At 39.1% G+C, this 15596-nt stretch overlaps 1 protein-coding gene across 1 annotated transcript; it reads right to left on the minus strand.

Annotated features, from left to right (window-relative positions):
* Window positions 1-878: 878 nt before the first annotated feature.
* Window positions 879-1826, minus strand: LOC138242261 (olfactory receptor 1E16-like). The gene has a single exon (XM_069197750.1). It carries the CDS (start codon window positions 1824-1826, stop codon window positions 879-881), a length of 948 nt encoding a protein of 315 aa, XP_069053851.1.
* Between the last annotated feature and the right edge of the window lie 13770 nt (window positions 1827-15596).

A 15596-nucleotide genomic window follows, 5' to 3' on the forward strand; every position in this document is an offset into this window, starting at 1 on the left:
TGTGGGGCAGATTGGACAACATTATGCAACTCCTGGGAGCGGGAGCTGTGCTCAGTTACCGGTACATTCTGCTGGGGCTGGTACCAACCGGATTGGACAAGAGGATACAGTTCCTACTGTGGCTGCTGCTGTCCCTCACAAAACAAGGCCTGCGGAACATGAGGAACACTCTCACCCAGCACATGCAGAGTGGGGAGCAAGGGAGCTGATGGAGAGGATCCTGGTAGACCTCAGAAGAAGGATGAAGCATGACGTCACCAAATGGGGTTTCCCCATCACGAGGGAGTGCTGGAAAGGACTTTGGGCCCTGTAGAGGGACTAATGGACAAAAGCAGGTGGTAGGGCTTGGAGGGACTCTTTAAATGTGCAAATCCGGCACCGTCATCCACTTGTACAGATTGATAACGGAAAATCACCGTCATTCTGAAAGTTTTTTATTGCATGCAAAGTTTTACAAATAAGAGAATGTTTATTTTTTTAGATGTAGTTAAGGAAATTTGCAAAAAAAAATACCTTCAGTCTGTAAGAGAAGACTGAGTATCTGGAGGAAACCTATGTGAACACAAGGAGAAAATACAAACTCCAAGCAGAGGCAACAATGCTAACCACTGCACCATCGTGTCAGTCATTATTAATTTCAAACTGTACAGTATTTCTACATTACTACTAAATAGTACTCCTATTAGGCTGCACTAGAAATGTAACTTCTTCCACATTCTGTCGTAAAAAATATGTTTATTAAAGTTTAGCTGTATGAAATTGAAGAAAAGGAAAACAAATCAATTACATTTGTAATGTGATTCTGAAAATTATTTTTTAAGATATATAAATATATCACCTTGATTCTTTTTTAGTATTGAACATTAACATCCCTGATATTATGTCTTATTCATAATAAGTGCTCTCAGTTTAAAGTATCTGTGAGCTGCTGCCTTGATTTTCTCATTCCTTAAGCTGTATATGATGGGGTTGAGCAAAGGGGTGAGGAAATAGAAAACTGCACCAATAATGATGCGCCCATCAGGAGGGATACTCTCAACTCTCAACCCAATATAAACCACAGCACCAGAAACATAGTATAGAAAGACGACAGTCACATGTGAGGAGCACATTGAGAAGGCCTTCTTACAGCTCTCCACAGTTTTCAGTTTCATTACTGATGCTATGATTCTACAATATGTCCATAAGACATAGAAAAATTGGATGCAGATTGCAAGTGTGGCAATTAACAGGGTAAAATTGATTTGAGCTGTAACATCGCCACAAGCTAATACCATTACAGTGCGGTAGTCACAGACAATATGTAGGATAAGGTTTGATCCACAGAATGGCAAAGTGCTTGCTGGGACGACCGACAAAAGTGAGGCAAGGACGCCGAGTACCCAGGCTGCGGTCGTCATTGTAATACAAACCTTGGTGCTGATTAAGGTGTTGTAATGCAGTGGTTTCACTACAGCAACATATCTGTCATAAGCCATTGCTGCAACAAGGAATCCTTCCACAGCTGTAAATGAGATGATAAAGTACATCTGCGCAAAGCAACCTGTGAATAAGATGGTTTTCTGACCTAACAGACCAGCTAGCATCTTGGGTATGATTGATGTTGTCATTAATATGTCTAAGACAGACAGGTTCCACAGGAAGAAGTACATGGGCATGTGGAGTCGGTGGTCCAGGGAAATCAGCACCACAATGAGCAGGTTGCCCAGGAATGTAGCCAAGAAGAGGATGAGGAAGATGATAAAGAGTGCAGTGTCCTGTTCATCTGGAGTTGGCAGTCCCACAATAAAGAATTCAGAGTGCAGAGTGATGTTGGGTCTGCTCATGGCTCAAGTCAGGGGTACCCTGGAGGTAATTAATTTACAATTTACAAGAATATCTCATGAATAATTATTAAATATAATATTTTAATGAAAATTTTGTGAAACTTGTATTGCATACCTTTATCATGATAAAGATATATTTACATGTATTTTAGCATATACTGCTATGCCAAAAATGACTGAATACACCTGAAATGACAGAAGTTGCAATGCATTATTTTAACCCCTGAATATAATAAATATTTTCTGATTTGTATCAATATAACAAGGCAACATATTAACAATGAGGTTAGCATTTTTGCATCACTGCTTCTGATACGGGGGTTGGGCCTTCTGTGTTGAGTGTACATGAAATGTAAAGAAGAAGAGACAACATTTTGTGTATACCTTTTGATATTCTTTTACATTTCTGTATTTTAGTATTAACACATTCTTATGGTAGTACTTTATTCGGGGGCAGGTATTATGTAACATTTTTTATGTTAAAAATTAGTTTGTATTAAAACCTAATTATTAGTCTTATTTAAACCACTTACAAGACTTATTATTTTGATAGTTAATGAGTCAGACATTATTCATTGTTACAGTTTTTATTGAGCTCTGAAGATGTTAAACCAAAACCTTATACATTTGTTTTCACACATGTTTACTTCATATTCTAAATCAGTGACTAAATTGGAAATTGGCTTGTTAGGAGATTTTTTTTTTCTTGCAGGTTATTTAACTTATCTAAAAAATAGAGAACTGCACTTCTTCCATTAAGACAGTCGGGTATCCAACAAAAACACATTTTGTCATAATTAATATAATTACACATTTAAATCTGTTCAAGACTGCTTCATTCTGGGTTCAGCATCATGTATCAGTGCCAACCAGTGGCAAACAGTGACAATGATACCATGATCTTCAATAGTTGAATGCAAAAGATGGCTCTGTGGTTTGAAGACTGAAGAGCTGTCTGTGTGATTTGTGTGCAATGACATTAAGACATCATCTCAAAAGTGGATTCCATGCACAGAATCTTTACACTGAGAAAGGGAATGTGTTGTATGAATAAACTCCTCCTAACCAGAAGTGCAAATGCTTTGCTTACACAAATATGCAAAATGTAATCCAAATTAAGTCAATTAAAAAAATTGCTATACACGGCTTAAGGTTAATTACAAGTAGGAATGTCACACTATGGTACATACAGATGCAGCCATTCAAAATGGGTGAGGTATTTCGCGGCATACCGCGGTGGGCGTGTCACAGTATCACGCAGTATCACGCGGTGTCACGTGTGTCACGTGACTAACTATCCGGCGTCGCCTTGTAAAACCGCCAGGGGGAGCTTAACCTCTCATGTACAGCATTTGAGCCTTTAATTTTGAACTGTGTATTACAGCATGTTAATCATCAGTCATTAAAATGTTGGTATATATTATGAAAGCAAGATTGCTCAGTTGGACAGAAGTACACAACCTACCTTCATCAGAAATATTTATGCATCAAAGCCTTTACTGAAGATATTACTAATAGTATTGATAATGGATGACTTTGGACAAGCTGTATACTCAAAGTATAATTTCTTTAGCACATTTGTACAAGCACTTGGAATCTGTCCAAGCCATACTTTGTCAGGCATTTTGTTTTACTTCAACGGGGCATAAAAACTTCCTTGCTTTTAACAGGGCGTTTCATAATTTCTAGCTACGAAAATGATTTAAAATGCGACACCTATCATTCAACTAGAGCTTAAAATATCACAAGGAAAAATACACCGGTATTCCATTTCTCCCTAAACATTGTAAGCTTCGAAGTCTTTAACTAACGTGATACCGGAGTCAACAAGCATACTTTTAGAATTTGATTAAAAGGGAATATAATATGGAATCGCGTATCTAAAGAATTTAATAACGGTATGATTATATCCGTGTACTGCGGCAGGACTGTGTAAGGCTGTTTCGCCTACCTGATCATGCGAGCTGTCTTGTAGCCTACTGGTCTAGGTGTGTGACAACCAGCTGGCAGGTTGTGTGTTCGAATCCAGCTGGTGCTGGACTTTTATTTTAACAAACATTTCTTCGAAAAAATAGGTAAGCGATATTATGGACAATCAATTGACTTTTATATTTCAAAATATCGCAACATGATCGATATTTGCGATATTTTGAATATATCTTCCCTTCTGACAGCGGTTCCTGCTTCTATTGTGTGTGTGTGTGCAACAGTAATTTTTTATAGAGAAATGGAGGCTGGACAGTATGCGTTACAATATAAACATTTATATTGATTTAAATCGTGTTCTGATTTAAATCGCAAACGCGTGTTTAATTATGTGTTTTTTAATCATGATCAGGCTAATGCATTTCTACATTTTCTGTATGAACCAGCTTAGAGGTTCATACAGAAAGACAGCTTGTGTTTAAATTGAGTGTAAGGTAATTTATGCTTCTAAAGTCATGGTCAGTATTGTTGTACTGTGCTGTACTGCGTCACATTATTTTATAGCGTTTTTATTGTGTTATTAAATCCGGTGGCGCTGTGTTAGTTTCCTGACTCAAATTATTTAAACTGCGACACTGATCATTCATCTCTAAATAAACTTTATTTTATATAGCGTTTTAAGCAAATAGGTAATTAGATTGCTCATAAACCTAATCACTTTTTCTACATAAACACAGCGTGATTGCTCTCTGAAAATGCTTTTCCTTTATTTTTAAAGTAGGCTCAGATTTCAACTATAGATCGTATTATTATAAACTTTCTTGGAAAAATGTATTTTATGTAAACCATGTTTGCTATTAATTCATTTAGGGCTAAATTACGTTCATTGTCTTCTAATCGAGTCGAGTTGACATTGGAAGCCTGCCACACCCGGACCGTTAAACCAACGCATTAGCACGTCAAAGCCCATTGAGCCAGTATTGGCTTTAGTATCCCCCCCTTCTCCCCTCAATTCAATTCAGTTCAAGGTGTTTTATTTGCATGACAGATGGGTAGAAGCAGTGTTGGGTACTGTATGTATATTGTAACGCTTACGGCAGACAGGCACTGTGTAGGAGCCGACGCACCAGAGCAGCGCCTGCAATTTTTATATTTATAACTTAGTTTTTAAAATTAGTCAAGGAATACGAAGCATCTCCTTTTACTTAGTGCCTGAGCATACTGCAACTCGTGTGAAGCCCATAAACGATATTAATTTTGGAACTTAAACATACAGTATATGGCTGGTCTCGGTACTTTAAAGAAAACATACACACCAGTATTCCATTTCTCCCTAAACATTTTAAGCATCGAAGTCTTTAACTAACGCGATACCGGAGTCAACAAGCATACTTTTAGAATTTGATTAAAAGGGAATATAATATGGAATCGCGTATCTCCAGAATTTAAAGACCAGACAATCGCAAACTCGTTTTCAATAAAATTATTTTATTAATTCAGCAGTTTGTGAGAGGGACATCCAGCAGGGAGAGACACACACACCGGTTTTCATTGACAACATTGTTTTTTTTTCAATTCCTCTTGTCTAACAGGAATGTTTTGTTTGTGGACAGACTGTTAGACAAGAGGAAAAGACCGCCTCCTCCTACGAAGCATTTCGTTGATCCGATCACGAATTCTTTTCCAGTCGTACGCAGCAAGGGTTGAGAATCTCCGATTCACCATCGTACTAATGGTTTCCCGGAGATTGGGTTAAAAAAAAACAAAAAACATACTAACAACTGTGCCATCCTACTCCTTAGTTAATACATTTTATTAATCATGAACAGTTAACATTGTTAGCAAAATATTTTGAATTATATTTAACCCTATTTTTTCTTTAGTTTTGTATTTAACTTATTATATGATAGTCAGACTTAATGTATATTTGAACAGTGAAAATATATTTTTACAAGATTTTACATTAAGCACTTAAAATTAATATGGTTAATAATAGTAAACTGTAACATGCTGTAACAAGATCGGTTACAAGAAGAAAATGCTTTCAGAGAAAATGTTTCAACCAAACCTGTTCCCACACACCCCGCCCCCACTACCATTAGAATATAGACAAACATTTTAACGTTTCATTCTGAGCAGAAGACCCTCACACCTGAAGAGTGCTGGCTGTGACGAATTAAACCGGTTTTACAGGTTTCAATCACAGACCATGTGACATGGGACTCAGTAAACTACAGTAACATCGTATTTGATAACGCTTTAAAAACGCTATAAAATAATGTGACTTGGCACAGAACAAGTTTACAACACAGTACAAAGATAAATGCTGACCATGACTTTAGAAGCATAAATTGCCTTACACTCAATTTAAACACAAGCTGTCTTTAGCCCTCTAAGCTGGCTAGGCTCAGAACACACAGCTTCATTAGCGAATACATATGCAGGACAACTAGAGAAGACGTTTTACAGAGGATGGATTTTTAGGAACATCCCATCAGACATCCCATCATATTCACAACGTGAAATCTAGAAAATAATATTACGTAACCAAAATCCGCAATATGGAAACAGAACCTGTGTAATTGTTGATAGATGATGTACTCGTAACATTTTTTCAAGACGAACTACAACATTTAAAAAATGACTTGTATGTACTTGATATCTCTAATCAATCCACGGGTCCCAGTACAAAACGAAAGTAAAATGCATACCGTTTCTCGCTTCTTATTGCTCAATAGTAATTTGACCGTATGAAATGCATAATATAAACCTAGAAACATATACGTGAGCAGTACTTAAGCACTGTAGTATCGGTGTTAAGACATACCTCTCAAATACTGTAAATCAAGTTAAAAATATCTCAAGACCGATTCTGGTCGTAATGAAACCATGCAAGGGAGTTTTTATGTCCGTTGCAGTTCTTTTGCAACATGAATATAATTATATCGTTATTAATTTCTTGAGATACGCGATTCCATATTATATTCCCTTTTAATCAAATTCTAAAAGTATGCTTGTTGACTCCGGTATCACGTTAGTTAAAGACTTCGAAGCTTACAATGTTTAGGGAGAAATGGAATACCGGTGTGTATTTTTTTCTTTAAAGTACCGAGACCAGCCATATACTGTATGTTTATGTTAAGATTTCCCTTCAGTGGTAAAATTAGATATGAATATTCAATACTTAAACGGGCACAGTTAAGACATTAAATATACATATACATATTGTATACAGTACAGTTTGCATACGGTAATATGTTTATGTTACGCGATTCAAAAATAAATAAATAAAACTGGAAGGTCCAGCACCACCATTATGTTTATATGGTTGTTTTTGTTGGTTGGTTGTTATTATGGTTATTAATAATACGATCTATAGTTGAAATCAGAGCCTAAATAAAAAGAAAAAGCAAGTGATTAGGTTTATGAGCAATCTAATTACTTAATTACTTCGTTTAAAATGCTATATAAAATAAAGTTTATTATTAATTTGCTGGACAGAGCGGTGAACATTATTATGCATAAGACAAAGATAACGATCCTGATCAGTTTAGAAATCTGTGTACGCTGTAAGGTTTTTACTTCTTAAACTTTTAAAATACACGTTTTGAATAGAAAGAAATCCTCTTCCTGGTAGTGTGTATAGCGCGCCAGCACGTCTTTTTTCTTCAATCAGAGGGGTGTCAGATAGTGTCAGCCAATCACCATTCTGCGTTGGGTAGCAACGGGTGACTGTTCTCAGGCGGAAGATGTAAACAGCTTAATGTTCGTGTTAAATATTTTTTTTTTTTATTCAATTAAACGGGCACAGTTAAGACATCAAATATACATATACATACTGTATACAGTACAGTTTGCATACGCTAATATGTTTATGTTACGCGATTAAAAAATAAATAAATAAAAATGAAAAGTTCAACACCAGCTGGATTCGAACACACAACCTGCCAGCTGGTAGTCACGCACCTAGACCAGTAGGCTACAAGACAGCTCGCATGATCAGGTAGGCGAAACAGCCTTACACAGTCCTGCCGCAGTACACGGATATAATCATACCGTTATTAAATTCTTTAGATACGCGATTCCATATTATATTCCCTTTTAATCAAATTCTAAAAGTATGCTTGTTGACTCTGGTATCACGTTAGTTAAAGACTTCGAAGCTTACAATGTTTAGGGAGAAATGGAATACTGGTGTGTATTTTTTCTTTAAAGTACCAAGACCAGCCCTATACTGTATGTTTACGTTCCAAAATTAATATCGTTTATGGCCTTCACACGCGTTACAGTATGCTCCTATTCTTTTTATGCTCAGCTACTAAGATTTCCCTTCAGTGGTAAAATTCAATATCTACAACGGGCACAGTAAAGGCGTTTACAGTAAGTCTTTCTACGACAGACCAACGGACCACGAGTGCCCCTGTCGGTCAACCAATCACACACCGCGGTATCGCGTGTCATCTTACCTGCGGTATCTGTACTGCGGTGTCTGTACCGCGCACTTTGAATGGCTGCATCTGTATATAGGGCCCAAAGTCCTTTCCAGCGATCCCTCGCCGTGGGGAAACCCCATTTGGTGACGTCGTGCTTCATCCTCCTCCTGAGGTCTGGACCAGGACAAAGCCTTCGACAGAGTGAATCACAGCTATCTGTTCAGGGTTCTGGCACGCTTCGGTTTCAGAGAGAGTTTCAGATGCTGGATTAAGATACTGTACTCTGACGTGGGCAACAGAGTGAACTTGGAACATCCATGCCGATTCCTGGAGATCAAGTGTCTGTAGAGGACCTCTCTGGTAGCCAGTCTCTTGTGTACGGCCATCCGGTTGAGGTCCTTCAGTTCGTTGTCAAGTTCTTTTGGCTGCGTTCTTTCCCAGACTTGTCTGGGAACTTGCAGCCTTTCATTGGCGACCAGATGCCCCCTCACCTCTTTGTACAGGGCTCTGTGGTTGGTGCAGAGCTCTGGCTGTCTTGTGGCTTCGTACATCCTGCTCCACTTGACAGCGTGGCTGTAGAACTCCGGTCGCCTCTCTGCCTTGGGCCCAGTGTTTGACCACTGGAACAAGTCCCTCATCGGGATAGAGAGCAACAACCCGACAAAGTACTGGTACTTGTGGCAGATGGGCTCCTGCAGCACCTGAGGTTGCAGAAGAAGATGCAGTCGAGTTTCAGGGGGAAATGTGGGACATCTCGATCCCCTTCCTCGACCGGCTGACACATCCGGTTCCTCGTGATGCACTCGTACAGATGCAGCCGTTCAAAGTGCGCGGTACAGACACGTACCGGAGGTAATTGGCTATGGCGTTGCGTATCGTGATGTGCGATGACGCAAAATACCGCGGTACGTGATTGGTTGACCAACAGGGGCACTCGTGGTCCGTTTCCAAACGTGGAAAGATTAGATTGTAATCGTTTTTTATTTTTTAAATACATTTTAGAAAAGTGTAATCTATACTAAAAAGCTGTACACCACCTGCTATAAAAATACATTTTGTAATACATTCGGGTTCGGATAGGACAGACACAAGAACTCAGACTTGCGGAGTTAAAGCAAGTTAAAGCCTTGATTTTATATTCACCTTTAAAAGTGGCATCTCAAAGCAAAGTACTGTAAATACGCAACACTTATTGTACCCATCTGTCATGCTAATAAAGCACCTTGAATTGAACTGAGAGAGAGAGAGGGGGAGGGCGAGCGAGTGAGAGAGCACAGCCAGGACAGAGAGGCAAATAAGATACACTCCACAGACATTCACAACAGCGACATATCATAAAACGTTTGCAAATACAGATGCAGCCATTCAAAGTGCGCGGCACAGACACGTACCGGAGGTAATTGGCTACAGCGTCGCGCATTGTGACGCTCGATGATGCGCAGTACCCCGGTACGTGATTGGTTGACCAACAGGGGCACTCGTGGTCCGTTGGTCTATTGTAGAAAGATTTACAGTAAACGTCTTTACTGTGCCAGTTGTAGTATTGAATATTCATATGGAATTTTACCACTGAAGGGAAATCTTAGTAGCCAAGCAAAAAGAATAGGAGCATACGTAACGCGTGTGAAGGTCATAAACGATATTAATTTTGGAACATAAACATACAGTATATGGCTGGTCTTGGTACTTTAAAGAAAAAATACACACCAGTATTCCATTTCTCCCTCAACATTTTAAGCATCGAAGTCTTTAACTAAAGAGACACCGGAGTCAACAAGCATACTTTTAGAATTTGATTAAAAGGAAATATAATATGGAATCACGTATCTAAAGAAATTAATAACGATATAATTATATTCATGTACCGCAAGACAAGAAAAGTACACGCTGTACATTGTCTATTGATAATGTTTCTGTAGTGCTTTTTCAGTATTCTGCATGTGACCTTGCCGGTGGCGCTGTGGGTTAGGTTCCTGACTCCCATGTCACACGGTCTGTGATTAAATCCCACTGGAACCATGACTTTTTTTTTAACAAACATTTCTTTGAAAAAATGAAACGTTTCCCTTGGTCAGAGATTAAATAAAACCTCACTCGCACCAAACTAATTTATATTTCTAAATATCACAACTTGATCGAATTTAAGTCTTTTTAATAACAATGAATAGTCATCAATGCGTTAAAAAATAAACATTTTTATTGATTTGAATCGCGTTTTGATTTAAATCGTAAACGCATGTTTAAATATATGTGTTTAAAGGCGATATATAAAAGCGTTGATTCTTATGGAATGTGTTCCGCTGGGGATTCAAAAAACATTTTTTTTTTAATCGCGTATCTAAGGAAAATAGCAGTATAACTTTGTTCATGCACAAACAGTAGCATGTTACATTATTAATTTGGGTCTCTCCTCTTGCCAGAAAGCCCTAAATTGCATTTTGAGTGCGGTTTTTGACTTTTTCTAAAGTGCAACCCATAAATAAAGCTGATACAGTTTAGACTTATTTTAAACTGTATTACAGCAGCACAATGGACAATGCAACGTAAATTGCAAAAATGCACTTGGAATCTGTCCAAGCCCTACTTTGTCAGGCATTTTCTTTTACTGCAACGGACATAAAAACTCCCTTGCTTTTAACAGAGCGTTTCATAATTTCTAACTACGAAAATTATTTAAACTGCGACACTTATCATTCATTCCATTCCATTCCATTATCAGTCTTCCATTTCTCCCTAAACATTTTAAGCATGAAAGTTTTATGAAACGGTACCCAAATATGCATTGCTGTATAGAATTAATTTTAATTAAAAAAATATTTAACACGAATATTAAGCTGGAAATCTCGCCCCCTTCTACTTTGAAAATACCTGTGAAACCAGTTTAATTTGTCACAGCCAGCACTCCGGCAGAGAGGGGGGTTGTACTCATTAATGTCTTAGCGGGAACACATCATTATATCTCATTTTGTATTTCTATTAAAAAAAAAATTGTTTGCCCAGCCACTATTGTTGTTATTGTTTTTATCCTGTAAAGCGCTTTGAGGAGCACAGCTTTCTCACCACTTAGATTACTTTTTGATACCATCCTTACACAAAGCAGAAACTTCTTGTATTTTCCGATGACATACAAGTGGAAAGATTATAGATTTTAATCGTCTTTTTTCTGAACCAGGGAAAATCTGATCATGTTTCTCCATAACAATAATAAAAACCTTTATTTTACATATCACCTTTAAAAGTGGCATCTCAAAGCAATAAAGAAGAGGGAAAAACAGTTAAAAGGGACCAAAGTAAATACCAGACAAACGCAAACGCGTTTTTAATAAAATGCTTTTATTCATTCAGCAGAGAGTGAGAGACATCCAGCAGAGAGAGACACACACACCGGTTTCCATTGACAAAAGTAATTGTTTTTTTACATTCCTCTTGTCTAACAGGAATGTTTTGTTTGTGGACAGACTGTTAGACAAGAGGAAAAGAGCGCCTCCTTCTATGAAGCATTTCGTTGATCCAATCACAAATTATTTTCCAGTCGCACAAAGTAAGGGTTGAGAATCTCCGATGCTACTAATGGTTTCCCGGAGATTGCAAGGCAAGGCACTTTTGCCTCTGGACCCATCGAAATTTACAGACGTTGTCCACCCCCAGTAAATTTCAAAAGTCACAAGATTTCGAAACACGAGGGCGGCGTAGTGGTCAGCTCTTGCTTTCCCATCCATGCCGATGCACTGCAAGTACAACCCCCCCTCCATCTCTTGAGTGATGGGTAACAGTTGGATATCTGGGAGAATTATTCGTCCCACTGGCGTCTGTGAATTCCGCTCTGTAAACGGTGCTTCCTGGGGGGAGATAGATGGCGGGGACAGCATCAACCAATTCCTGCGCGGTGGTGAGCGGAGAGGCCGGGATGGAGTGTCCTGAGGCGGTGTGTGCTCTTCGGGGGGCAGAGCTTCCGCCAGGCATTGAAACCTGCGCGGCTGGGAGAGGCACTTATAGGGAGACAGCTGCTCAACTGTTTGACTGCTGGAACATACTGTCTCCTTCCTCTGCATTTTCAGGAGTGTCTCTAGCCTCCCAATCCTCCCCAGTAATGCGTCGTACTGCTCCCGCTGCTGCCGAAAAGTCTCCACACAGGTGGTGCTTCTACAGGTTGGCACCCTGGCCAGTGGCCAAGAGCAGAGACCCACGGCCTGAGGCAAAATAACATAATTCTTGTAAGAAATAAAGTCACACAGTAGTATTCATCAGTCGCGGAACAGACGTCAAAATAAACTTTTCTTTTTTTCCGTCTTACCGCTTTCTTTTTAACTGTCCTGGTGGTAGATTTCGAAGATCGTTTCGCCCGTCCGGGGTTTTCTTGGAGAACAGGCTACGAAGAAATAATTATAATTGAATTTAAAATTCAAAACGGCAATAATACCTTGCAATATGCACTGTAATAACGTATTTCAGATGAAGTCTGAAATACTTCACTCTTTGGAAGCTGGGGCGGCAGAAGCACCCCGTCTCTTCCCTTAAAAGGTCTTGGTCTCCATACTGTACTATGGTCGCTGTAGTGCAGGTTCGCAGTTTTTTTTTGTGATGGGAGCTCACCCAATCCCTTGGTGTATTTATGCTATATTCACATATAGGCTAGAGTGTGTTCATTGTCTTCCAATGAAAGGCGGGTGCCTTTTGCCGAAGTCGGGAGAGATTAGAAGCTTGCCACACCCGGACTGTTAAACCAACGCATTAGCACGTCAAAGCCCATTGAGGAGCCGGGCGCAATAATTGTTTTGTCCCTTGATTTACTGATCTGCATTAATTATGGAAATCGAGTTTCTGCTCTTTGCAGCCAACCTGGTACTGCTGTCATCCACAGAACAGAGGCTGCGCCAGAACCTGGCAATGCTGGAGCAGCACTGTCAGACCTGGGCGCTGACAGTCAATCTGGAAAAGACCAGAGTTATGGTTTTCCAGAAAAAAACCCAGACTTCAGGGAAACAGGTACGAATTCACACTTAACAACACATTAACACCTAACAACGGGAGCAGGGATGAATTAGGCCAGTACCCACTATTGTTAAACATACAGAAAAAATATTAGAGTATTGAAGTATTGGCTTTAGTATTAGCCATACAGAACATTAAAGTGCCCCTTTTCCATTCAGCTGGTGCCTGAGCCACTGTGATCTTTTTTTCTAAATCATGGAAAATCTGATCATGTTTCTCTATAACAATAATAAAAAACATTATTTTACATATCACCTTTATGTGATATCACCTTAAGGACAGCACATACAAGGGTTAATTGCCCAATGAACATCGCCAAGAAATTTAAAATAGTCTTCTTTAGGTGTGAGGGTAGGAGTGGATCGCAGCAGGCATAATCAGCAAACCAGGAAAACAAAGAACAGGACAGGTGAGACGTGTATCCAGAAAGCGAGTGATCAGAAAAAGGAAATGGTGTTACGCCCAGGTTTTCGACCAAATTGTTTTAACTTGCTAATGCAACAGACACATTTCCTGGCGTATTGTGCTTTAAATAAAATAGGAGTGTCTTTCCCTGGTATTAGCTCATCGGTATGGTGTAAGTTTTATCTGTACCTTACCATACAGTATATAGGTACAGAATTCAAGCTGCACCACTGTATCGCTTTGGTAAGGAGACGGACAATGGCCAAAATCATGAAGACTCTCTCACACCAAATAATGAAGATGAAAAGAAACGGGAAGTCAACACGGGACATTGTACAGCATTTGGCTTCGATGGACATCTTCGTTTCTGAAAGCACAGTGAGACGACATTATAAAGGGGAGAGGAGGCAAAGAGAATCTAAACCAAGGACAATTCAAAGGTAAATAAATTTCTAAAAATACCTTTCTTGCATGTAAATACTACTACGCACATAATTTTTAAAACTAACTGTTGATCTCTTTTTTTTTCAAGTCCTATTGTGCGAGCTATCGACAAACTGATGAAAATGAAGAGCTACCGGCGATGCAAGTCCAAAGACGGCTATGGGCTGACCTCTGTGCAACTGTTAGCCCGACATCGATAAGAAGAGTATGCAGGAGGCTTGGATGGAGATACAGAAAAACCAACATATGCCCCATGATAAGGCAAAAAAACAAAGAGGAAAGACTCAAACAAGCGATCCATTGAACAGGGGGAGGCATTTCAGGATGTACTTTTCACTGACGAAACAACAGTGGCTCTGGAACAGTTTTCAACAATGGCATTTTGCAAAAAGGGGAGATATGTGGACAAGCCAAAGCCCAAACATCCACTGAAGGTTCACATCTGGGGGGGGTATATCTAGAAGGACCACTTCTTATTTTCGAAGGAATTATGGACCGTGAATTATGGCACGAATTATCTCTTTCAAGACAACGATCCGAAACACATAGCAGCAAGGGCGAGGCTTGTAGCAGAAGGAGTGAACTGGTTGAAAATTCCAGCCGAATCCCCAGATCTAAATCCGATAGAGATGGTTTGGCATTCGTTGAAAGACTACGTTCGGAAAACTGCTAAGCCCGTCACAAAGCAGGAACTGATCGATGCGATCTATAAATTCTGGGAGGAAGAACTGACTGAACAAAATTGTAACAATTGTATTAACAGGCTGTTTCGTGTTCTTCCTAGGATTGTTGACCGGGGCGGTCTGAGAAAGACAGTCTCATGTTGTGGACAGTCTGTCCACAAACAAAACATTCCTGTTAGACAAGAGGAATGGAAAAAAATTACTTGTTGTCAATGAAAACCTGTGTGTGTGTCTCTCTCTGCTGGATGTCTCCCTCTCTCTCTGCTGAATAAATAAAAGCATTTTATTAAAAACGCGTTTGCGTTTGTCTGGTATTTACTTTGATCCCTTTTAACTGTTTTTCCATCTACTGTATTGCTTTGAGATGCCACTTTTAAAGGTGATATGTAAAATAAAGTTTTTTTATTATTGTTATAGAGAAACATGATCAGATTTTCCCTAGTTCAGAAAAAAAGATCTAAAGTGCTACACCTAACTTTCTTTATTTGATGTATTTAAAGGAGTGAACTACTGTAGGTGTAACATAACATTCAGAAATACAATCGAGAATAGTTTTGTGGTGTTTGTATTGATGAAACGTTCCTAAAACGTATAACGTAACAAAATTAAAGACGATTAAAATCTGTAATCTTTCCACTTGTACTGTATGTCATTGGAAAATACAAGAAGTTTCTGCTTTGTGTAAGGATGGTATCAAAAAGTAATCTAAGTGGTGAGAAAGCTGTGCTCAATGTATTAAAGGGACTTAAAAGTAAAAGGAGATGCTTCATATTGCTTGACTAATTTTAAGAACTAAGTTATAAATGCAGACGCTCCCTCGGTGCCGCGCCGGGTGTAAATATCTAAATATACATTCGTCCCGGGCAGAGGCCGAAGAGCGCCCGGCT

Source organism: Lepisosteus oculatus, chromosome 13 (genome assembly GCF_040954835.1).
Source record: "Lepisosteus oculatus isolate fLepOcu1 chromosome 13, fLepOcu1.hap2, whole genome shotgun sequence".
In the NCBI taxonomy this organism is placed as follows: Eukaryota; Metazoa; Chordata; class Actinopteri; order Semionotiformes; family Lepisosteidae; genus Lepisosteus; species Lepisosteus oculatus.

Coding starts and splice junctions, on each gene's coding strand:
- LOC138242261 (XM_069197750.1), bottom strand. CDS start 1,826: ATGAGCAGACCCAACATCACTCTGCACTCTGAATTCTTTATTGTGGGA.